The 26,325-nt window shown below is 43.6% G+C and overlaps 1 protein-coding gene across 2 annotated transcripts in view; it reads left to right on the top strand.

The window, feature by feature from the left end:
* MREG (melanoregulin) overlaps positions 1 to 26,325 on the top strand; it is a 163,076-nt gene that overhangs the window by 131,452 nt on the left and 5,299 nt on the right. For both annotated transcript variants that reach the window (XM_069225624.1, XM_069225625.1), the window contains exons 4-5: positions 3,189 to 3,279; positions 19,839 to 20,002. In XM_069225624.1, coding sequence (XP_069081725.1) covers positions 3,189 to 3,279; positions 19,839 to 20,002 — 255 coding nt within the window. The remainder of the gene's footprint in view (positions 1 to 3,188; positions 3,280 to 19,838; positions 20,003 to 26,325) is intronic.

Raw genomic sequence — 26,325 nt, forward strand, 5'->3', positions numbered from 1 at the left:
CTGTAATGGGCTAATTGCATACATTAGTCAGCATAACAAGGTCTCAAATTGCATCGTGCAATAAATGAATCCTCATCTAACATCAAATTAGCATCTGCATGTGGGACTTCATGAAAAAAAACAATTTAGCAACATTAATTTGGAAAACTCCTAACTAGGGCTCTTATCAAAAATCAGCAGTTGGTTACCTAAAAAGAAACACAATGCAACTGTACATTTTATCCTTTCATATTTACCAAATTCAATCAGCATTCAAGGAAGTCTTCGTCTCACAGGTACCGGTTTCGATCAGCATGGGACGGGGGCAAAGGGGGCAGGGTGGACGGGGCAATTGCCTCACAGATAAAAGGACAAAACTACTACTTTATGCAAAGGGGCAAATCAAAGTTAAAGTCTCTAGGGTGCGAACATCAATTGGCATCGTAGAAGATGGCAAAATGACGAGGTCGGCAAGATGGGCCATAATGGCTGCAATGTCCTGCAAATGGCGGGTAATGGCTGCAATGGGCAATAATGTCCTCAATGGGCGCAATGGGTATAATGGCTAATGGCTAATGGCTGCTTTCTTCTTGTGCACCAGGTTTAAATAAACAACAGTTCAAATCCAGTAGGGTCTTCCATTGGAGGGTTCATAGGTTGGCTTCAAATTGTCCAATCAAAAACAACAATTCACAAGCTTCTACCTAGGCATACATTATCCTTGGAGTCGGGAACGTAATTTGCAACATATTTTACCAATTAACTCACTTTCAGAGCTTCCATTGTCTGCACCTGCAGATTGACCTTGGAGCAAAGAAGAAGATGCCAGGCTGGCACGAAACCTTAAAGATAAGCATGTGAACCGATCTCACTGGAAAAGTACAGCTTCAAGCAAGAATACACGTTTTATTAGCACATTAGAAAAACACGAGCATCTAAACCGTGAGACAAGGCAACTAGGCCGAAGCCTCCACTAAAGTTATGCTAAATTAAAACATTTCAAACAAGCAAATCATGGCACACGTTTACGGTTATGTCAGATTAGTACAATTCTAATACATCACGTTATATAAAGCACGCTTATAAATGTTGGCGAACTACTCTGAGGGCACATTTGTCCCCGTACAATCTTTACTAGTTCGGTTAAAGTCACACTTGATTATTGCAGCACTACGTTTTATGCGCTAATAAATGTAAAACCTTCATTTCTGCGTCATCAATAGTCATGTTTAATATATATACAAATTCTGAAGTGTCATTAGTAGCACTGACAGAGGCCATGGGTAGTGCCAGCTTTAGTGATCTGCTGACAAGGGCCCCGGCATTTTCTTTTTAAAATTACAAATTAACTACGGTGCCCGCCTGATGGAGACAACCTGGGTGAGCCTGGTAGATGTCACTGGAGCCGCACTTGAGGCTCTTGGTAACAGGTGGGTCATGCTGAACGGGACTCTATAGAAAAGCTGGTGGTACCTATTATTAATGCTGCATTTCTGCTTTTGTTCAGTTATCAGTACCGAATCATTACAATTACATTCCAATTTTACAGTCCTTTCGTCTTATGTTTGTACTTTATGTACTGATAGGAGGAAAAATTACCAGCTTTAGGGAATTTTTCTTTATTTTTGTGCTAGCCACCTTAAAATACTGGCCGGCAAGTTAAAGAAAACAGCCATGTGGTTCTGTTCGACGTACATGGGACTAGAACGGCTTAAACTGGCGTTTGAGGAGACTGGGCAGGGCTGGCTGGTTCAGATTAGGAATCTGGCTACTAGATGGGACTGGGCATGGCCACACTGGCTCTGATGGGTGTTAATGGGGCTAGAATGAACTGGGCACTAGTTCTGGGGGATGTGATTGGGGCTTGAATGGACAGGGCAGAGCAACACTGGTTCTGGTGGATGTGAATGGGTCTAGAATGGTTTTGATTTGTTTGGGCTGATTCTGATGGATGAAAACAAGGCTAGAGAGCATTGAGCATGAGTAGATCCGGTGGATTAACCCCTCCCCCCCCTTTACCATGTGTGCTAATGGGGTTAAAATGGTCCATATATTGTTAGGCTAGTTCTTCCCATTGCACAAAGAGAGGTAATGTTTTTTTATTTAGTGCTTTATCTAGACTTTATTTGATTTTACTGTAGAGAAAGTGTCAGTCAAAATGGCACACTATAGGTAGAAGAATGTCACTCATAACTACACCGAAACCACGGAAATGTCACACATAAGCAACCTGAAATCTTGCCAGCTATGCCTTAGGAATGCTTTCTTTTTAATAAGTGGGCTATGTTGTTGCTTCTTTTGGACTATTTGAATCACCACAACTGATGCTAAGGAACAAGCAAGCACATCCGTAAAATAACGTGTATTTGTGGCTTCTTGTCTCCACCTCTTGTCTAATGCCCGCGCTTTTGTACCCTACGTTGTAGTCCCCATTTACAGGTGCTTACTTCATCCTCTGCAACCGCTTGGCTGGAGTCTCATCTGGTTGGCATCCACATTTCAGATGGAAACCTAGATGCCACAGCTTGTCTCACAGAGTGAGTCACAGAGAGACTGCACTGCACCAACTCTAAGGCAGTTGGCAGCCAGATGATTTTGTACATATTTGCATAATTTTGGGGGTAAGAGTGTGGCTATTGTGTTTTGCCACAGCGAGGTTTTGCTTTTGCCTGCTTTTCTGGATATACTAGACCAGGGCTGGCTTTAGTCCGGTGCGAGTGGTGTGGCTGCACTGGGTGCTGACCTTAGGCGGGCGCTGTGTTTAGCAGTAACTTATGAAACTTGCGATTTTAAAAACACCTGCTGAAAAGTTCCTTGTGCATCCAGCCTTCAGGAAGCATTTAAAATGTCCCAATACCTCTTGTGATTAATGTTTTGAGTTTTGTCTAGCGGCAGCTTTGACTCCCTATAAATTAGCGCAGAGGGTTAATATACCTGCTGCAAAGAACAGAACTATATTTTATGTGGATAGCTGAGTGAATTATTAAAGCAAGCCTTTACAAGCTCTTTAAAACAAAAGAATGTATGTGAAACGGGGGCTATGGAGAGATGAGGCACATTTGCTATGTGGTAGTGAGGGAATCTGAGGAGGTGGTCATGGGATGGAGGGGCGCCAAAAAAGACTGCTGCACAGGGCGCCACCAGCGCTAAAGCCGGCCTTGTACCAGACCTTTCAAACTAAAGTCTTGCCCTTTACTCTCGCTTTCCAGGATTGGCAGAAGCTCAACTATGACATCTACGCACTCAGGCAAGCACGGCGTGAAGTGAGGAACAGGTGGAAGAGGATCCTTGAGGAACTGGGTACTTTTGGCTTTCATATTGTTTTTGTCATCCATGTCATGAGTAGACGGTAGGCTTAAATGTTTACATAAAAGGCCTCTTCAAGTTCCTACTAGTTTCTAAAAATAGACAAACAAATTAAGTGATCATTGACAAACAATTCAGTCCAAATACAAAATGTTGTTCCCATCATGATCACCTTGCAGGCACTGTTTTAAATACCCGAACAGTTTCCTCTTTTTTTATGCTCCATACCACTGAGACAAGCTTAAAACAATGTTAAGGAATGTGCCAGGAGTAATTCCAAAGGTTCTGATTAATTCAAGTGTCTTAATCACTTTTGTTGTCTTTGTGAGTCCTCCTAAGTGGAGTGGACATGCCCAAATTCAGCATCAGTGGTCTAGGCTTGTATAGTCAACCCGCTCGTGTGGCCACCGGGTGGATAACCTACCCCTGCTCCGCTTATCGCTATCCCAATGGGGCCCATCCTTTAATACAAGGACGGTTTTTGTGGTACGAAGAAATCCCGTATTGGGTCATAACATGTGGATTAGTTGACTGTACAAGCCTGGACCACTGATGGTTATCGCTATCCCGATGGGGCCCATCCTTTAATACAAGGAGGGTTTTTGTGGTACAAAGAAATCCCGTATTGGGTTATAACATATGGATTAGGTATGTGTTTTGGTCCTGACGAATCGCACTGATCTTAACAGACATTTTTTGCGAGAAACTTGTTGACCCCGATGATAGACGTATAGTTAGTTCTGTACTCTAACTCTCCACATTCCCCCAATTCAGTGACTGACAGTTTTTTTTGTTTCTGAGGGTGGACTAGACATTACTTCTAATCCTTACCCACACTCTGTTTTTAATCATGACAGGGGTCTGGGTTAATAAAATACGCTATTTCCAGACCTCTAGCCATTTTTATTTTGAAATACTCATATACCAGTCCCACATACTAGCACTCAGCTACCGGTATTCTTTACACTCAAAAGATCTCCGGCAGTGTGCCCCAATGAGGGGCCCATCAGGCATTGCAGTGCCAGCCTGATGTGGAGCAAAAGCCCGATGATGAAGCATGTCACCATTTGGTGAGTGAGGGCTCTTGTTCTAATAAGAGCAGACTCATAGACTCTATTAATTACTGTATACATTTGTACTAATCTATTGGCTGGAACTGTGACTTTAGTTTTTTTGGTATTATGAAGGGAGTACCGTACACAGGACCAACTTTTCTCTAAACACTCCCGACATATTAGCCCTTCTTTGTTTGTATTCGATGTACACAGGAATAGCCAGCTTGTGAGTGATGCCGGTGATCCAAATTCCGAAGACATACAGCCTTCCCTCATAATTGCTCACTTCAGAGACCGCAGAAGATTTATTATGCTCCCGTTGGATGCGGTACGTGGTACATGGGCTAATGCAAACTCAATTTGTAAGTACAGTTTGTTCAATGGTACTTATTGGGGATCAATACAAGAGTGAACATTGGATACTCTTTACCAGTGTAATTGAAACCAAGTAACCCAATACTTTACCACACCCATATATGTGTAGAACCATCAACCCTGAAAAAGGGATACCTATAGCACCCTCAGTAAAATATAAGGAGGCGTTTTTAGTGGATTTGACTAGGACATTCTGGCCATCACTTCATTTTTTATAGCAATGGGTTGATGGTTCTACGCACGTATGGGACTGGAAAAGTATTGGGTCACTTGATTTCAATTACAGTGGAGAAGAGTATCCAATGTTCACTCTTGTATTGATCTCCAATAAGTACCATCAAATGAATTGTACTCGCAGATTGAGTAGGCATTAGCTCATGCACCACCGTTCTGCATCTGATGGTAGCATATTAAATCACCCACGGTCTCTGAAGTGAGCAACTATGAGGGAAGGCTGTAGGTCTTCGGAATTTGGATTACAGGCATTGCCCACACGATGGCTATTCCTGTGTACATACATCAGGGGTATGGTACTACAGGGTGGGTAGCTGGAACTACACACCGTTAGCATGGGAAGTGTGGCCATTTACGTCTTGAGAAAGTGGTGATGACACGGGTATACCATAGACCGGGAGAATCACAAAAGTGTTTGCTATACGCCCCTAACAAGAGGGGCATGTTCTTGGACGAGGTACACCCTGATTAAGGGATTAATACGTATGCAGAAGGCAGGGCCGGCCCTGGTAAATAAGCAGCACACCCGTGATTAATTTTGAAAGAGTGAGAAAGGGGAGTGGCTTTCGATAATTAAATGGCTTCCTGAACCTACAGGGTTTTAGTTTGCGGCGGTTGGATAAGTGGCCATGTCAGGTTCTTTGCAGTCAGCCATCCTTAATGAAGTAAGTGTTTGAGAAGCTGGAATGGGGGGTAACTTGTAGTGGTGGAAGCAGTTCGAACATTATGTGTATGGAGCAAGTTTTACCTCTCGAGTAGACTACTCCCTTTAGTATTCCCCTGACATAACCAGCCCACCTTGAGTATGAAGAATGGAAGGTGGGATACAAGGCAATGAAGATTCTCTTTAAAATCTCTTGCTGTGGTTCTTCTTTTGTCCCCCCACACTCTAGTGTGTGACTACAGGAGGTGCCCACACCTTACAGACCATGAGGCAGAGGGACTTAACCAATTGTGTAAAAAATAAGAACATTTGTGAGAACTTGCTGTTTGTGTTTGTTACCACTTGTGCAGTGCACCACTCTAAAACCATGATGTGTGTACTATCACATGTGCCACTGGTGTTTTTTCGGTAAGGAAATATACTCTTAAGTTACTGGCCATAACAAGATGCTGCTGTAATTAATCTGCCTTGAGTATAATGTTTTCTGATAGATTACACTCAATCATCCTAATAAAAAAGATAGACCTCTTTGAGGGAGGGTAGGTCCTTTCCTTCATTATCATAAGTAGTGTTGCATGCGGGATCCGCTACAACCCTGATGAACGCTCTGGACCTCGTGAGGCCTTATGATGAGCAGAAACATGTTGGCATAAGTGAGGCATAGAAGGACCATCGCACACAATATTGTCCTCCATTTTGTAGTTTTGAGGTTTTTAATCATACCTCCTAATAAAGAGATATCTTGTGGCTTACCCTCTGGGTATTTTTAATAATAGCCATCTGGATCCAGGGTAATTGTCCAAAAGATTTACTATCTAAAATGTCGTCGGGTAAAACCCCATAGGGGTTGAATCTGTCCTGGTAGTACTATCTTACCAGGGTGGGATCAGTTTGGCTATGATGAAGCATGTCACAATACATGTGTTGAGTGAGCCTTCCTGATCCAGTTCTTGGAATTGTCCAAATCGGTGGCAGAGAAGATGCCTTGACGGTCTTGAATTAATGTTTCAAGTTCCATACATAGTGGGGATTGCACATCTTATGTGTATGTGATATATTATGAGGCTGGTGAGTTTCTCCAACAATAGCCTCCCCTGGTATATCTCGCTATCTCTGTGGTGATCTAGTTTATATAATGCCCGTACATCGTTTGGACAACCATTCTGATGTAGTTCTGTGTCTCGGGGATAGAAGTTGGCTCCTGGGCTGGCAACACTAGTTAGCATACCATGTACTGCATGTAGCAGCCTTAGACAAGAAGTACATATTATACTGGTACAAAGGGTGATTAAATGTGCATTGTGAACCTTGCCTTCCTAGAATGAAGCAGCTAATAAAATATGTAAAAGCAATTGCTAAAAGCAGGCTTTCTATATCATGAATACAAATGTGTATGAATATAAAAAGAGCACAAGCAGTGAAACTAAACTAAGACAGGGTGCCTAACCCAGATACTAAAAGGTCCTCAACATTTTTGCCCTAAAATCCACGTCCTATCACACTCGAGACAATTGTTCATCTGTGTCTTTCTAATATTCATATGTTTAAAGGAATCCTCACATCTCTCTGGGTTACCTTGTACATATCAGCGTAAATTAAAATGATGGCTGTCCTTTTCCCAATTGTCACTGATAATATATGCCAGCTGGTGTAGGTCATCTTTGGACCCTTCTGTCTGAACCCATTTGGGTATGGGCATATGGGTTCTTGCTTGCCAAACACGTGGCTTTGAATAATTTACCTCTGGTATCCATCCTGTTGTGGCTCTTCATGCTAAGCCAAGTACACTTCTACTTTACTTGACTCTAACAGTAGCTGTGGTGAGCAGCCCAAGGCATCTAAGGGAGGGAGTGTAGGGTTGTATGCCCAAAATCATCACTACAAACTGCTCAGTGCTTTTCTTTATGAAAAGTATTTTAATCACACCAAACCTTACTACAGTACCTAAATAAGGGACTAGCACTGCAAGGACTATCACTACAGAATCTACAGGCTTTATAACACAGGAAAGAGGAAAGGCTTTGATTTAAGTACAGATGCAGACTCATTATGGCTTGACTAAAGCAGCTTCCTTGCAGCCTGTTGTGACATGGAAGCCTATGACCAGTAGGTCAGTCTGTACTGTTGACTAGGCTGTTCTGTAATGTGAGTTAAGATGCAATTGGAAACTCTTACTAAGCAGTTCTATTCAACAAGTTCATTGTCAGTGTTCCCAAGTGGTGCTGTTTACCAGTTGTTGATGTGCATTCCTGCTTGTGGATGCAGTTGAAGTCTGCACTGGGTGAACAGATGTGCTTGCAGTAACCTGGACTTGCCTCTGTGGCCCCACTTCCTTTTCTGTCCTTCGACCTGCAGCTGCTCAGCAAAGGCCACACTGCTCCAGCACTGGTTGTCCGGAAATCACTGAAACAAAGGCAGCAACTTTGGGGGAGGGTGGTCTGGGTGAAATGTCTCACCATACCGAATAAAGAGAAATAGGGAATCCTATAAGTACTTGCAACAAGTCCTGGAGAAGCCTACTACTTTTAATTTACTGCATCACTCAAACTTACAATGTGGGGACACTAGAAATGGCAAGCCAAGAGTGCCACTAACAAAAAGAAAAGAAGCATTGTCTTAAGCAAGAGCTCAAGAACACAAAGGAAATTGACTGCATGACCGTGGTGGGGGGGTCCAGCTCGCCACCCATGGGCGTTACACAATTTATGTTTTCCAGAAAGGAACCAGATATACAGCTCTATATGAATCAATTTACTTAATAACCTTCAAGAGCTGGAAGAATCCTGATCTGTCAATGAAATAAGTAGTCCTCTTAAAAAGCGGAACATAGAGGCAGTCTCAAACTATTCACGGTTTGGGGTCAGACCTAAATTACAAGCAGTCTTATGGGTAAAGTATCCAGAAGCTGATGTAAAATGGTAGAGATTACTTGAAGAACAAGCTGTGTGGATTATCAGAGAAAACCTTTACATTAAGCAAAACATGAGAGGTTGCTGAGGAGTGAATTACCAGATTTGAAAATACCGTCCAAACAGAGCAAGCACACCAATGGAACAAACTCAGGGTACTATAATGAAAATAAAAAGCTGTCGAGAACAGATCAGAGTACTTGAATATTTGGATCTTACGGGTTCCAGAGCAGCATGGGAAGTTCAGGGAGATGGGACCTGTCATGATCACACCAGGCTATTCCTTTTCAGATTTAGCATTCAGTACCACAAGGAGGTTAAAGAAAATGAGGGCTGATATCTTGGTTCAAGCAGGCACAGGTACCACTGTCTGTTATTTCAGTCTCAAACATGAAAGCATGCTGGAAGGGAACAGTCTGAGTCTTTCAATAACCTGATGAGGATTTATTACAAAAGCTCAGATAGTCTCTAGATGTTATTTCTCCTCCTCGCCCCATTGGTTTATTTTCTTTCTTTTGAAGGGGTGAAAGTTCATAGACAATAAATCAGACTGGGAACATGAGGACATACAATTGTACTTCTGTTTTAAGCTTACCCGGGCTTCAGGCAGTAGCAGAACTCTACCTTTCCCACAGGGATGCTCATAATACTGGAAGAATGGAGGTTACCATCTGCCTTTTCATGCAGGCAGACAAGGGGGGGAGAAGGCATGGGGTGAGAAAGTGGGAAGTGGGTCGGTAAGATCTGCACTGGGAAGTGGGTTACTTGAGGAGAAAACATCAAGATGAGCACAAGGCATTATTTTTGGGAGTTAAGCTAATAGGCCTGAATGTAACCTGCTTGCATTTCTCCTTAATGTGCTCACTATTTCAATAATTAAGACATTCACAGGCCTGATCATTTTGCTACAAGACACACATATCCTATGACTAAAGATGAGAAATATAAATTCCCGATTATCTGTTTTTCCTATTTATCCTCCACCATAGCCAGCCTTTTCTGCCTGCTTCAAAACATCTCCCACCTCTTTTGACATTGTGTCCCTTCTGGTATTACATTTGCTTCTGATCTTGCTCCTGCCACTTCCATCTGGTCTAAGGTGCTATTGTCCACACTTCCCCTTTTTATCTTACTCAGCAGTGCCATATGAATTGTGGTCTTGCACAACATTAGCCTCTTCTAACACATCAGTCTGCCAGTTGTCCTAGCACCATCCCAACTGTTTTCACTTCTCAACTACACAACTACACCGACATGAGTTTCTATCCGGCCTCTCTATGGCTCATTTAAAAACGAAATGGTGTGGGCCCTGTAGATGTATTTGTTGCAGTCTGAATTGCGTGCAACATGTCTATTGCTGAAATCTCTATATAAAGTCTGCACCTCGCCCCCATTTCACCTTTTGACCAATCCAGTAGCATGTTTCACCTTATTAGCTAGTGTATTTTATGGAGATGTTCTGCTGTGTTTCACTTTGAAAAAATTCCCTCAGCTTTTGTTAGGTGCACTGCATGCCATTATCAGTAACAATGTACACGGGTTGGCCTTATCTCCTAAAAAAAAAAAAAAAAAGTTACATAGTGTAGGAAGTTGGCTCTGTATGCACTATTTCAAAGTAAGGAATAGAATGCACAGAGTCCAAGGGTTCCCCTTAGAGGTAAGATGGTGGCAAAAAGAGATAATACTAATGCTCTATTTTGTGGTAGTGTGGTCGAGCAGTAGGCTTATCAAAGGAGTAGTGTTAAGCATTTGTAGTACACACACAGGCAATAAATGAGGAACACACACTCAGAGACAATTCCAGGCCAATAGGATTTTGTATAGAAAAATATCTTTTCTTAGTTTATTTTAAGAACCACAGGTTCAAATTTTACATGTAATACTTCAAATGAAAGGTATTGCAGGTAAGTACTTTAGGAACTTTGAATAATCACAATAGCATATATACTTTTCAAATAAATCACATATAGCTATTTTAAGTTCCTGGGGGAGGTAAGTATTTGTTAGTTTTTGTAGGTAAGTAAACCACCTACGGGGTTCAAGTTTGAGTCCAAGGTAGCCCACCGTTGGGGGTTCAGAGCAACCCCAAAGTTACCACACCAGCAGCTCAGGGCCGGTCAGGTGCAGAGTTCAAAGTGGTGCCCAAAACGCATAGGCTTCAATGGAGAAGGGGGTGCCCCGGTTCCAGTCTGCCAGCAGGTAAGTACCCGTGTCTTCGGAGGGCAGACCAGGGGGGTTTTATAGGGCCCTGGGGGGGACACAAGTTAGCACAGAAAGTACACCCTCAGCAGCACGGGGGCGGCCGGGTGCAGTGTGCAAACACACGTCGGGTTTCCAATGTAAATCAATGGAAGCCCAAGGGGTCTCTTTAGCGATGCAGGCAAGGGGGGGGGGGCTCCTCTGGGTAGCCACCACCTGGGCAAGGGAGAGTGCCTCCTGGGGGTCACTCCTGCACTGGAGTTCCGATCTTTCAGGTCCTGGGGGCTGCGGGTGCAGAGTCTTTTCCAGGCGTCGGGATCTGGGAGTCAGGCAGTTGCGGTCAGGGGGAGCCTCGGGATTCCCTCTGCAGGCGTCGCTGTGGGGTTTCAGGGGGGGCAACTCTGGCTACTCACAGTCTCGTAGTCGCCGGGAAGTCCTCCCTGAAGTGTTGTTTCTCCACAAGTCGAGCCGGGGGCGTTGGGTGCAGAGTAAGTAGCAAGTCTCACGCTTCTGGCGGGAAACGCAGTTGGCTTGAAGTTGCTTCTTTGAAACAAATTTGCAGTCTTGGGTGAACAGAGCCGCTGTCCTCAGGAGTTTCTTGGTCCTTCTAGAGCAGGGCAGTCCTCTGAGGATTCAGAGGTCGCTGGTCCTGGGGAAAGCGTCGCTGGAGCAGTGTCTTTTCGAAGTGGGGAGACAGGCCGGTAGAGCTGGGGCCAAAGCAGTTGGTGTCTGTCTTTCTTCCAGGGTTTTTCAGCTCAGCAGTCCTCTTCTTCTTAGGTTGCAGGAATCTGAGTTCCTAGGTTCAGGGGAGCCCCTAAATACAGAATTTAGGGGCGTGTTTAGGTCAGGGAGGGCAGTAGCCAATGGCTACTAGCCCTGAGGGTGGCTACACCCTCTTTGTGCCTCCTCTCAAGGGGGGGGGGTCACATTCCTATCCCTATTGGGGGGATCCTCCATCTGCAAGATGGAGGATTCCTAAAAGTCAGAGTCACTTCAGCTCAGGTTGCCTTAGGGGCTGTCCTGACTGGTCAGTGACTCCTTGTTTTTCTCATTATCTCCTCTGGCCTTGCCGCCAAAAGTGGGGCCGTGGCCGGAGGGGGCGGGCAACTCCCCTAGCTGGAAAGCCCTGTGGTGCTGTAACAAAAGGGGTAAGCTTCTGAGGCTCACCGCCAGGTGTTACAGCTCCAGCAAGGGGGAGGTGATAAGCATCGCCACCCAGTGCAGTCTTTGTTACTAGCCACAGAGTGACAAAGGCACTCTCCCCATGTGGCCAGCAACATGTCTCGAATGTGGCAGGCTGCTAAAACCAGTCAGCCTACACGGGTAGTTGGTTAAGGTTTCAGGGGGCACCTCTAAGGTGCCCTCTAGGGTGTATGTTACAATAAAATGTACACTGGCATCAGTGTGCATTTATTGTGCTGAGAAGTTTGATACAGTTTTCAGTGTAGCCATTATGGTGCTGTGGAGTTCATGTTTGACAGACTCCCAGACCATATACTCTTATGGCTACCCTGCACTTACACTAAACTCTAAGGTTTTGCTTAGACACTGTAGGGGCACAGTGCTCATGCACTGGTGCCCTCACCTATGGTATAGTGCACCCTGCCTTAGGGCTGTAAGGCCTGCTAGAGGGGTGACTTATCTATACTGCATAGGCAGTGTGAGGTTGGCATGGCACCCTGAGGGGAGTGCCATGTCGACTTACTCGTTTTGTCCTCACCAGCACACACAAGCTGGCAAGCAGTGTGTCTGTGCTGAGTGAGGGGTCCCCAGGGTGGCATAAGATATGCTGCAGCCCTTAGAGACCTTCAGTGGCATCAGGGCCCTTGGTACCAGGGGTACCAGTTACAAGGGACTTACCTGGATGCCAGGGTGTGCCAATTGTGAAAACAAAAGTACAGGTTAGGGAATGAACACTGGTGCTGGGGCCTGGTTAGCAGGCCTCAGCACACTTTCAAATCAAAACTTAGCATCAGCAAAGGCAAAAAGTCAGGGGGTAACCATGCCAAGGAGGCATTTCCTTACACATAGCATCTTGATAGTGTTTTTATAGACAAGTCCAGGGTCAGAATGGGACAGAAAATAGGCCAGGCACCAAAATAAAGGTGGCCTTCATTAGTGTACCAGAAAGCAAAAACAATTGGCCCACGTTTTAAAATTGGGGAAGTTTTGAACTTCTAAAGACACGCTGTATAAGTATTTTGCAAGGTATGGAAGAATGCTTGATTTATGAGCTTGCTACAGGCAATGTTTATTTTAATATCTGGTAAATCAACAGTATAAAACTGGCAAAACAGGTCCTAAAACAGGCCCACTGACAGGCAAAGAATAGCCTACACACTGACTTGTCAAACTAGCCTGCCAGGAACAGCCTGATTGCCTTATAGGCCAGTCAGACCCTGTCCTAAATTCTACTTCTAACAATTTAGAGTGCATGTCTACTAGAACAGCAGCAAAAATTAGAGCCTCCGGCAGCCCAATGAGTGGTTGAGTGAAGTCTAAGCATATTTTACACGAAGAAGGTAAGGGATCCTCAGTATGTTATCCCAGATTTGTGAATTTAGGACCGCTTTTGGCACTTGATCACAGGCCACCAAAAACTTTCCTTCGCATGATTTCTGGTCAGAGTTTGTCCTGAATTGCTTTCTTGAATCAGACCAATAAGTCTAGCTTTTATGCACAGATCTTTTCCCCTTTATTATTACTCCCTCACTGCATGTCAACAGTTCATTTAATATCTTTACAAATGGTATCCCTTTTACACATTTTTTATTACATCCTTTCTTTCTTAGAAACTCAAATCCCTTTATGACCTTGTCGGTCTCCTCTGCCGCCAATCACTCACATCGCAAGATGGTCCCATATCTAAACTCTGCAATATCATGCACACCCCCTCTTAAGTCTGTAACACATCACGTCACCTAGCAATTGTGAAAGGCAATATGCCACTCTTGTCTACCTTTCAGGAATATACTCAGCGGAATAATTGTTAAATTGCTTCCAACCAGTCTACCTGATCCTTTCACAACCCCTCCTGCACTCAATCCTTTCCAAAGAGGCTTATTATTGGTCCTTAACACAACTCTCACTTTATCTGATTTCCCAAGGAGATGCTCATGACTTCCCGCTCAATGACTGAGTAGTTTCCTCTAATCTGGATAAGAATGGGAAAGCACATGCCACAGTTTTGACCTTCCTACAAGGGCACTGTGATAGGACACCACTTGTTCCTACAGCAGTGGCATCTATACTGTAACCACAGTTATGCTTTCTTAACGTGAAATTGAGTCAGGATGTCAGTGCTGATTATGGATTCCTTAATGCCCTTGAATACTCTCTCCTGGACCTGCCCCATGCTCAAACACCCTTTTCTCAGTTTACTGCGCAAATCTACAGTTCTCCCAAAAAAGTCCTGGGCCGTTTCATACAATGCTCAATTAGGCCCAATTGATCTTTATCAGCTGGTGTGGAAGCCTCTCTAATCACCCTTGCCAAGTTTGCCTTTTTCCTTCTGCTGAAATGGTTCTTTCTCTTTGTCTAAGGTCATTACAGCCTTTGACTAACTTATCCAAGACTTGGTTTAGTGCCTTGTTGTGATCTTCCACAGTTTTCCTGAAAACCAAACTATCACCTTGGAAAAATGTTACATTATCTTGGCCTCAGCCTTCTTGTATTAAAACACGCTTGCTGCAGAAGTAATGTCAAAAGGCAGACGGGGAATGAAATACAATATCCATGGTATTAAATACTATCAAGACCTTAGAATCTCAAAGTAATTGAATTTGTTGGCACGTAGTCTCAAATCTAACTTTGAGAAGTACTTGTCATCTTTCAGCACTAACACCATCTCATTTTTGCTGGGTAGGGAAATGCTACTCAGCACTGTTTTGGCTGAGGCATCGTAAATCCACACAAAACCTCAACTTCCCTTCTGCTTTTGTGTGATGACAGTAGGCAACAGCCATGCAGAAGCATCAACAGCAGTCATACTCTCCCAAACCTTCTCTCTCATAATATTTTTCACCTTTCTCACAACAGGTACAAACCTCTCCCTGTGTATCGTAGCCTCAGCACCGTCTTTCAACACTATTTTATGAACATAATATTTTAAAATTCCAAGTCTATCCTCAAACAACACTTTGACATTGCTCAGTTTTTCATCCACCTTTGTGCCCTCTACCACCATAACCTGATTGGATGCCTTGGGTTTTGTTATATGTAAAATACTGATGGCCCAGCCGACTATAGGAGGCCCACATCTTGCCACATAGGTCTTGCTCTTGATACTCCTTTCCTGATATATTTACATGATGCCTGTTAGATGAATACTCTTTCCTTGGTAACCTTTGGGTTCTATAGCCGTAGTCTCCAATTTTTATTTTTGCCCTCTTTCTATGAACATGTTTTCTAGAATGATACTGTACGTGGTACCTAAGTCCACCAACAAAGTTATTTTACACACCCTAAATTTAAAATGCTGTTCTCTGATGTGTTTTTTCCCTTGGTCTCCAATGTGTAAACCTCTGTATAGCTTCTTAGCAAAGCTATCCTGTGGTTCAAATTTGAATTTCTGAACATCCTTACACATGTGGACAAAGTGGCCCCTCTTTACTCACTTCCTACACTCTTTGCCTATAGCAAAGCAGTTTTTCAATGACATTCCGTGATAGCTGCTACTGCCATCACAGACACACTTTGGGGCCAGTGTTTTGCAGTTGTGTTGTATGCTTTATTTAGGTTATCTCCTCCATCTCCTTAGTTGTTGAGCATTACTCTTATTTATTTATTTTGCATTTTGTTGAACCGGGCCCTTTTGCAGGATCATCCCCAAACATTTGGCCTCCTTCTATTTTTTTCTGACCAGTGTTTGTTGACTTTAGGACTCTGGGCCCTTTACCATGCTAACCAGTGCTAAAATGCCTATACTGTCTGTCTAAATTGGATTGGTGATTGGATTATCCCTGATTGGCATATTTGATTACTAGTAAGTCCCTAGTAAATTTCAGGGCCTGTAAATCAAATGGTAGTACTGGGCCTGCAGCACTGATTGTGCCACCCACATCAGTAGCCCTGCAAACATGTCTCAGACCTACCACTGCAGTGTCTGTGTGTGCAGTTTTTCACTGCTAATTTCACTTGTCAAGCATACTCACTTGCCAGGTCCAAACCTAAACTTTTACTGCATGTTATTCACCCCTAAGGTAGGCCACATTGTATTTAATAGGCAGGACATGTACTGGTGTGTTTAACATGTCCTGATAGCGAAAAACGAAATTGGCAGTATTTCACTATTTCAAGGCCTAGCTCTTCCATAGGTTAGCATGGGGATTGCATTTAAATGTCTTAAGTGTAGTTTCATGTAGTGTATAGTGTAGTAAGCATCAGAGGTGCAGTCTTTTCTTTCATATCAATAAATCCCATAATCACCTCCTAGTTACTAGATCATTTTTTATAAACATTAAAAGTTGCAAAAGGTATTTTACGTGTGGTACTGCCTTACAGATTAATAGAGTGTGTGCATAACATTAAGTATCCACCCTGTGGTCACAAAGCCTGCAGTTCATTTTAGTAGATTAACCAGCAACACATTTTCCAGTGGTATGTAAGTTAGGACATGCTCAAATGTAAAACTCGAAACATTTACGCAAGTGTTGCAATCCAAATCTATCTGCATGTTCTTTGCCATTCCAGTCTCCATGTATGTTGGATAAAGTAGACTACATGATACTTTTGTACCCTGTGTTGCAAAAAGTTCTATTATCATCAGTTTTTATTTAATGAAGTATCTGCTACGTTGTGAATTCAACATACAGAATTTTGTTCAGCTTCAGTCTTTCAACCACATATTGCAAATTGTTCCAAATGAGGTATCCGTCCAATGAGACCTGACCACACTTTTATCATATAACTGAGTTTGCCATTAGTGGCCCCATGTCTCATCTGTATTGCCAGACATTCAAACTGCCCAACCATCAGACATCCCCTAACTTGATGTTAGGACAAATTCAAAATGCTTAACTTGTTGGTGAATCAAATCTTTCTTGAGAGATAGGAATTCACAGAAGCACATATTAATATTAACATCAGGAAATAGCCAAACACAGATGGAGTAAGGCAGGGACTTCATTGCTGCTGGCCGACTCCATTCAGCATCCTCCTGCTTTGATCCCGGCCTGAAGGAGCTCCCAGGTTATTGGAAAGGACCCTGCTTGTCCCCAAGTGCATAGTGGCGATGCTATTGTGAACCTGGACTAATGAAACACACACGGGGGCAAAGCCTAGAAGCCCGCGGCCGCATTGGCAGAATGGAAGCTGCTGGGAGAGTGTGGTGCCCTGACTGGGAGAATGACCAGAATCCAGAAGATCCCCGAGTGCTGCTGGAGATGAATTGCTGGGAGAAGCCAGTGAGTGCGAGTGCCACCCACTAGTTGCTGCCAGAGCACTGGACGATACATGGCTGCCATCTTGCTCTGCAAAGAGGCTGCTGGGTTGGGACCTGGCTGACAGCTGCAGTGAGGAGGCAGTCCCCGCTGCGGAAGGCAGCTGCTGAGACTGTATATGTGAGTGGGTAATGCCCCAACGGACTGAGGAGAGTGGAGAAGAGCAGTGTTATGCCCCTGGGGTGGCGCCCCAGCACTGCACAGCTCTGGACCTACAGACCTACTATTTAGTAACACAGAGGCAGCAGGTCAGATAGGACCAGGCACTGGAGGTGGGGCCATTTGTCCCCAAGCATCCCCCATTGTACTTTCTGCTTCTGGCCCTTCGGCACCCTGCAAGAGGGTGGTCAGAAGAATTTGAGGTGCTAAAGCAGTACTGGGTGAGGTGTATGCAAGAAGCTCACTTCAAGTGCCATTGTTCCCCAGAACAATCCTAGAAGTACTACACGAAAAGGGGAGTGGGCGAGTGCTTACAGAGTGGATGGTGGCGGGCATCACTAGGGTGGTGGACTTGTTCCAGGCTGAGTAATTGATCCCATCTGTGGAATTGCAGGAGAAGTTTGAGATCCCACGGGGATACTTTCTGTTACTTAGAGCATTGGTGTCGGCCCTGAGGAAACACTGGAAGGTGGGACTTGCAAAACCAGAGCTGTCAACTTATCTGTATGATCACTGGAGAGTTTAAGGTTGTCTCCTGCTTCTACGGGGCCTATTGGGCTGATATGATGAAGCCCCTAACAGGTTTCGTGAGCAGTGGGAGTAGGACTTAGGGAACCCTATTCTTGAGAGAATTTCGAGGAGGATACTGGAGTAGACCCCAAATGTGTCAAACGCTCAATTAAAATTGATAAATGTCTTTGTCCTTCATAGCGCATACCTCTCCCTGAGCAGGTTAACAAATTTGCTCCTGCAGCAGCCAGCCCTAGATGTAGTGTTATGGGAGCAGATGTTTACCATATGTTGCCAAAAGTACAGTTACCAGTAAGTTTTATTACTGTAGTAGTCGTTTATCAAAATTACTGCATTACATTTCACATCCTAGTGTAGCATCCTATACCATAATTCTACCATGTATACCATAATTTGCCACAATCAATCTGATAAAATGCAGTACTACATTTTGCTGAATATTCAAATTAGGATTTGAATAATCATTATTGCAGTAAAAAGGGATAGGGCAATTTGTGCTTAGACCTAGAATCATTTGTCTGCAATTCATTCTGTACACTATGCAGGTCTTACATTTGGAAAATATTATAATTTTGTCTCTCACCATTCTGGTTCATTGCTTGAACAAATTGTGATTCTTATGGCAAAGCCAGTGAGACATGTACAACATGAAGGGCATTGAAAGTGATAGTAGTAGGACTTCAGTGGCTCCTTCAGCTTGCAGTTGATTGCGGTTATTGTACTGAGTTTAGCCATCAACTTGCAAAATAACTTCTTGTGAAAGAAAAAGAAGAGGAAAACCCCACCTTTAAAATCACCTTAAAAGGGACCCTGTAATGTAATTTGCTGTGCTTAATTGTACACAGTCATTCCCCTCAGCCTTGCTAGTGTAAAAGTTACTAAACCAGCTCAGATCCAGGATAGTGAATCAGTCTGAGACCAAGTGGTGGACGTTATAACCAGTGATTGCTTTGCAAGGCTTTCTGAGGCAGTGTTCTCCTATTTGTGATGTGAAGCATGATCATTCTACTTGTTGGTGTGGCCATTTGTGTGGTCATTGCTCCTTTTGGAGTCAATATGGCCCACATTTTCTGTATACAGTGTTTTTCTCCAAATGGCGGCTAGGTTATTTGTCTCACTTTGCGATGAATTGTGCTGTGTGCATAAATCCGTGGGTCCATCTATTTAGGATCTGTGCTTCTCATAGTAGCATGAAATATAGTAGTTGTAACCTTTGATGGCTATGATGGCATTCAGTTAGGAAGACTTGGAGTGGTCGAAGTCACCTTACTAGTACTGTGTTCTTTTTAGTGATGGAGCAGTACGTGTCCCCGTTTATAATTTTTTTTGCAGTAGTTTCCTACTAATGAGAGATGAATCATGGTACATTTGAGGATGATGTGTTTTAGTCTACAGGAAACAGCTGTACCTCTACCTAGGGAGACTGCCTCTCATCTGTAGAGGACAAATACTCTAATGATCACTTGATGTGTTGTCTTTCTACAGGCAACGGGGTTACTGAGGCACTTCTCCCAAGTAGTGGTGTCTTAACAAATATAGTCAAATCATACACTTTTTTGGAATGGTTGTTTTTATGCACTGTGTGGAACTATGTAGTGTAGGATGTATACCACTGGACTTGCCATTAAGCAACATCAATTTTTTTGTATATATATTTTTTTTTTAAATTCAAGGTGGTATGGCTGATGGCCTTAATGTGCAGCAGAAGGGCTCCCAACAAAACATTGGCCTGTGTTAAATATCCACTTTCTATTTTGATGAACGTAATGTCCTCCTTAAGATCAAAGCTAGGGCAACATTCACCTAGAAAATAACACCATCTTGGACTTGAGGGGCCCCTTATTCCTACCACACGGTTTCATCTTGAACCTAAATCAGTTCCCTCTACAGACCCTTTCCCATTTAATGTTACTCTGTACATAACAGGGTATTGTAATTCTGGTTTTCATATTACAGCATTGGATGAACATACTCCCTTGGTTTCCAGGTTTCCAGAAGGAAGCAGAGGCTTTACTATCAGTTACAAAACTGAGCACTATCAGTGACTCTCAAAACATGAAGAAAGCTCGGGAGATGCTGCAAAGAGTCACTAATGAGACAGACATCTTTCCAGCAGTTTGGGGACTGCCCAACAGGTACCTGTTTGTTATGGTAAGTTTTTTTTATTTTTGTTCTAATAACTTAATTAATATAACAGTCTATGGTGTAAAGAGAAAAATGTACAACAAAAATCCTATACGAAAAACCAGTGATAGACATTTTTAGAGATTTAAAGCAAAAAGCATCAAGAAAAAGTAAAATCCCAATTAGTAGTCACTGAGTCACTGTTCACAGTGATGGGCATCTAGGCATGATTTAAGGGAGACCACCATGGAGCGTGCATCGGATACACCTAGCAGGTTTGTCCTGGTCAAAGATTTTGTCTTCTTACTTGATCTCTGACAAGGAAGCCGAAATCCTCAAGCATGGCGGGATTGCAGACATTCTCTTGAAGCTGGATAGCTTTTGTATGAAGACCTGCTGAAGCCATTAGTTTTGGCGGGAAAAGCTCAGAAGAGAATTTCTGATTTTGCAGCTGCCAAAGTCCTCATGTCGGATGGGTATTTTGCACACTTTTGCCTGGTCAAGATTTTTACCTTCGGATTTAGGTCCTGATTTTAATGTTTGCAGTGATGGTCCTGCCTGAAAACCCACCTGCCGCCATGATGGTCCACCCGGTGGATTTAGATGTTGGTGGTCCCATGGCTGATAACCCGCCAGAGTCCCGCCAACTCCGCTGAGGATTCCCATCTGGAGCGACAGCACCATAGGAAAGAGTAGCTGATGGCGGGACTCCAGCCACACTTCTCGCTGAGCAGATTTGGATGTGTCTTACCGCCAAGCAAAAAGTGGAGGTCTGACCTCCACTTCTGACTTGGTGGATTGCGGGAGGAAAAAGGTGAAAACTCCCCTTTTCTCTAGATTTAACTTCAATTTCCAGCTGGGCATGACTACCTGGGGCCCTCTGTCGCTGCTGCCACAGGACCACAGAGAAAACACAACCCCCGTCGCTGAACATGAAGGTAGGCATACCTGCATTAGCTGTGTACATGGGGGGGGGGGGTCATTGCACATGGTCTCCAGACCACTGCAGACCTATATATGTCACAGTAATCTTTTTAATTACTGTAACAAGCATATATCTGGGAAACAGATGGGTCAGACACTGACTGGGACACACTGATACTCAACACATATCGAACACATTCACAACTGTCATTATGGTGCCAGTATTCATTGGCAAATAAATGCTAGCACCACAATGATGGTACATTCACACTTGCCAACTGTGTCCTTGTGTGCACTGTGCAAGTGGACCTGTACTTGTCATGCTTTGAGTTTTGCGTGTGATTCAGTACATGTATGTGTGCTGCGATGCGATTGGTTGGGTGAGGTGGAAGGAGTGGTGATGTGGTTGGGACTGTATGTGTGCCACTTGCATATGGCGTAGATGTTGTGTGTTGCTGCGTGCAGAATTCAGGTGAGTAGTGCGTGGTGGTCACTGTCATGAGGGTTGTAGGTGTGCTTGTGTGTGGTTGAGTAGATGAGTGTGTAGTTGTGTTGGTTGTGTCGTGTGATGCAGGGGGGCACATATGTGAAGTGTGTGTGTGAGACTTACCTCTATTCCATAACCACTGGCATTGTCTGATGTCCATTGGGTTCCAGCAATGTCCTCCCTCCATCAGAAAACCCCGCCAATACACCGCCTGTCCAACTGCAACATCTAAATACGGGCAGTGGGAACCCACCTGTCTAACAGCTAGGAAGAGCACCCCGTTGTGGCGGTCATCGGTTCAGCCGCAGTACTTCTAAATACAGTGGGCGGAACACCATGAGTTTAAGGTTTTCTCTGGCCCGCTGCCAAAGCAGCTTGGTGGTAACACTGCCAAGATCTAAATCAGACCCCTAGTCTTTCCTATGGAGCTCAAAATCCTTCAGCTGGGCAAAGCCTGAAGCTGTGTTTGATGAAGTCCCTTCTAAATCTGACACCTTTGCTGAAAAGTCTCACTGATGTTCCGAAGATCTTTGTTCATAGTTGACGAAGCAATTCCACTTGGTTACTCATCAGGCTCCCAGGAACTCATGGACAGCACTCCAGCAGAGCCCACCAGTAGGGTCCAGCTCAGGTCCTGTTGCATTGGTCAGCTAGGCACTTCAGGAAAAGGCCTCTTACAGTAGTTGCGTCCCTGTTCGAACCAACCAACCAACCTTTGGAGTCTTCATCTTAGTCCTGAAAACAAGTCTGAGAAGGCTCAGCCCTTCAGGTCTCCATTCATGTCTCAAAGAGCAGGTTCAGTCCTCCTCTGTTATTCCACAGGTTGAGCAAATGTGTTCTGATGAGTTGAGTGAGGTGCCAGCTTTGTAGATTGCACTAGCCAGTGAGTGGGGTAACTCATGTACAGTCCCCAATCAAAGAGAAAAAAGTTATCTGGGGAATCCTTCCCACTTTTGCCACACTCCTGTTCACCTTATTATGAATTATCCTGCATTGCCCCACTCCTTAGGCAAAAGCCTTATGGCAGAATCTTTCTGCCCCCCTGAAGGGAAATTGTGTGCCAGGCCAGGGTTTGTATATGAAAATGAGCAGTTTTCTTCTAATCTGCTACACCAAATTAGTTCTGGGACCGGTTCCCCCTCCCAGTGGGCTGGTGCCAAACTGGCTACAAAGGGTTATTGGGATAATAGATTCCTCTTCTGCAGGCCTCCCTTTACTCTTAGGCCTCACCCTGGTCCCTTTCATGGTAATGAATTTCCCAAACCCTTTCCAGATGCCTTTCCTAAGCTATTGTGTCACATACATAACACACAGGTCTTCCTGTGGAAAAAGTCTAAGCCATTGTTTCTGCTCTGGGAGGAGAAACAAAATCTGTTAATGGCTGGGTAGAGACCTTTGGTAATAGTTTGACCACTAGGTCCACCTGCCTCCTTACACCCACAGAGCTCTAAATAAAACATATATAGACCAAATGGAAGTAGGGCATGTATGAGTATGGTGAATGGAAGTTTCACAATTAAATGCACACGAATAGGTTAATAATGGAATCATTATGAGGTTCTGACAAAAGCCAGCTGGCCCGGTGAAGCTTTGGTGTGATGGCTGAAACGTGTTGACCATGGGATACAGAGGATACTAGCTTCCTTACTGCATCCCCACCCGTTTTTAACTCTGTCAGGGTGCCCTTTGAAAATAACATTCACCCTCTGGATACCCAAGACTGTTTTAAATCTAGGATCCCATGCAATAACCAAAGAGCTTCCTTGGCTACCAAGGTTGAGCCGGTCCAGATACATTTGGGAGTTTGACAAGGAGTCCATGAGGAAGAATGCCACTTGGAATCCCAGTGGGTGAGAGTCCTTTTAATACCATAGTGTGATCCCCCTGGGCTGTTATGGAGAGATAGACTAAGCATGGCAGGGGTTACCTCCTGTTCATTTTTATAGGGTTAGCTTTGTAAACTCTCTGTTCCTAAATATTTATTAAAATCCCGACTTTATCAATAAGGTGGATTTGTTCATTAACTTTAAAAAAAAAAAAAATAGTATTGTTTGAATAACTCCAGTAATGTGTCCCAAACCAGAGATAGCAGTTTTATGATTTCATTCTGAACTCTAGTTTCTAACAGGACAACTACAGCTCTTTACAGTGAAAATAGCTTTTTCGGACAAGTCACCGTAGGTACATGCCAATATTACATTCTTACTTGTACCATTTTTAAATACTAGGCACCCCACCTTGTGAGCTACAAGGCCTGCGCAAGGGTTACAAATTTAATATTTAAAAGTACGTTTCTTTCCTGTCAAAAAGGATTATTTTGACAGGGCCGCTACAGATTTAAAAGCTGCAGGAGTACAGCTACATAAATGTTTCTAGTTCACATGTGACATTTAACTTTTCCATGCCATGGGTGTACTTTCTACACTATATATTATGGTTTTATTGGGAACTTAAATATGTCAATTAGGAGTTAACAAACGTTACTATGTTTTAGGGGTAAGAGTACATACACTGAGAATGGGCAGGAGTGCCCCAATGTGATGAGTTTACAATAAAAAAAAAAAGCATCAACAAAACCAATAGGTCTGGCCATAGCAGGCAATGCATTGATTATTTTTTTTAATTTGTGATTACAAGCATAAAGGGAAAAACAAAACTGGAAAACTAAAACATGTGACCACATAAATGTACCTGCCATGAGCCGACATAAAACAAATGATTTAGATATCTTTTACTGATGTAGTTTTATTAGTATTGGTTTTAAACAACAAGCCATTCTGTGACACACATTTATTATTATAATATATGGAGCCCACAATACAACAGGATTGACCTAGAAACACGTGTCCAGAGATGATTTTATAACTCAAGGCCTGGAATAATGAAACGGACAACTTTATATATATATATATATATATATATATATAAAGGTTATTGGAATGTTCTAGTTAGGTTCAGATTTTTCACACAAAATATAGTAATTCCACTGTGCCCTAAGGTAAGTATAACTCGTGCCCTATCCGTGCAATTTTCTCATCAATAACTTTACTGCAAATGTTAGTGATATTATCAATGATGTCATAGGAGAAATCATGAGTAATATCTGGAGTAACTGGCAATGCATGGCGAGGGCATGAGTTGTTGTTACTTGAAATAACTAACTATAACAGCTGAAATTCAATGTTTTTGTGTGTGTAAAATCTGAACATAACTAGAACGTCCCTGTAACCTTCTTTTTTTTTTTTTTTTTTTTTTTTTTAGTGAATTTCTAGTTTTTTTTTTTTTTTTTTTTAAGTAAATCGCAATGCACTGTGGGATGGACCAACCCAAGTTTGCCGCTCCTGCCACCCTATCCTCCTTGCCATCTATTTTCCAAATCTATGCCTATGCTCCCTTATTACAGTCCTATGTGGCTGTTATTCTGCCACTGCCATTCCCACCTGCCCAGAACAATTAGCTTGCTGCCCCATCCACCTCCTTCCTACCCTCTGTTGTCAGAGTCCATGCACCGGCTCCCTCACTGCTGCCCAGCATGGTCACTTGTGCTGCCACTGCCCTCCATTTAGCTTGATGTCCCTGCCCACTCCTCCTGCCCTGCGCTCCCCAATTCTGTGCCTCATCATTACCCTCCAGTTTAGCCTCTGTGCTTGGCTTGCTGCCCCTACCCTCCTTACCCCGACTGACCATATGAGTGCTTTTCCCTACTCACTACTTTTTGCTCACCATGTTCCATGGGCCTACCTCTGCCCCTCCTATCTACTCAATGTTCTGCTGAGCTGCCATTCCCACCTGCCCAGCCTGGTCAGATGACTGATGCCTGTCCCTGCCGCCTTCATCCTACCTGTCCGTGTTCCATGCCCCTGTCCCCTACCTCCTGTCCTCCATTTTGCTGTCCATGTGCATGGCCCTGTTCCCTTCCTATTGCTTTCCATGGTCCGTTGTGCCGCACTGCTGTCCCACTTGCCCTGTGTGGTCTGTTGTGCTACTGCAACCCCTAACACCCTAGGTCAGTTAGGTGCCCCTACCCATCTCCCTACTGCCCTCTGTTGTCCGAGTCCATGTTCTTACTCCATTCCTCCTGCCCTCAGTGATCCAATGCACTATAATTGTCAACATTTTGAACTTGGTAAGAGGGAGATTTTAAAGAAAAAAAAAAAAACCTGAGGAATTGATTTTCCCCATTGACGTACATTGAAAAAAGAGAAGGTTTGGGCAGGAGAGAAATAAAATAGAGCCCTTTTGGGCTTAAAAACATCGGGAGTCTCCTGCCTGAATCCGGTCTGTTGGCATGCATGGTTGTATTGCCACTGCCTCTTCCTTCTGCCCTCAGGGACCTGTTATATTGCCACAGCCTCTGCTGCCTGTCCTATATGGTTGGTTTGTTGTCCCTGCCCTCTTTCCCCTGTGCTTCATGGTCCTTTGTGCAGCCACTGCCCCTCTCGCCTGCCCAACGTGGTCCACCTGTTGCCTCTGCACCCTGCTTCTTGCCCTCAATTTTCCAAGTCTGTACCCCTGACATCTTCCTCCCCACAATATTCTAATGAACAACTAGATTTCTAACCTTCTATATTTATTAGAAAAGTGTGTGACAGCTGACCTTATCTGGATGTAATCAAAACTGTAATATCTAAAGCATTTCCTTCAGAAATTATAAAAAGGAGAGGATCTTATTCCAATAGAAATTATGCTTACTGCACTAAAAACGAAAATGAGGACATATTTTCTGAGTTCTCAAATAGCGGCAAAGCACTTTAAAATTATTTGCTATCTTGATTTTTTTTTTTTTTTTTTTTTTTTATCCTGTTGATCACTTGTTTATATTTTGCACTTAGGGGAGAGAATGTGGTGTGACAGCCAGACCTGCAGAAATTGCAACTGAGGAACTAGGTTTGAGTTTCTGCATGTGATTCTGGGCAAATCACTTGATCTCACCATGCCT

The sequence above is a fragment of the Pleurodeles waltl genome, chromosome 3_1, assembly GCF_031143425.1.
Source record: "Pleurodeles waltl isolate 20211129_DDA chromosome 3_1, aPleWal1.hap1.20221129, whole genome shotgun sequence".
NCBI lineage: Eukaryota > Metazoa > Chordata > Amphibia > Caudata > Salamandridae > Pleurodeles > Pleurodeles waltl.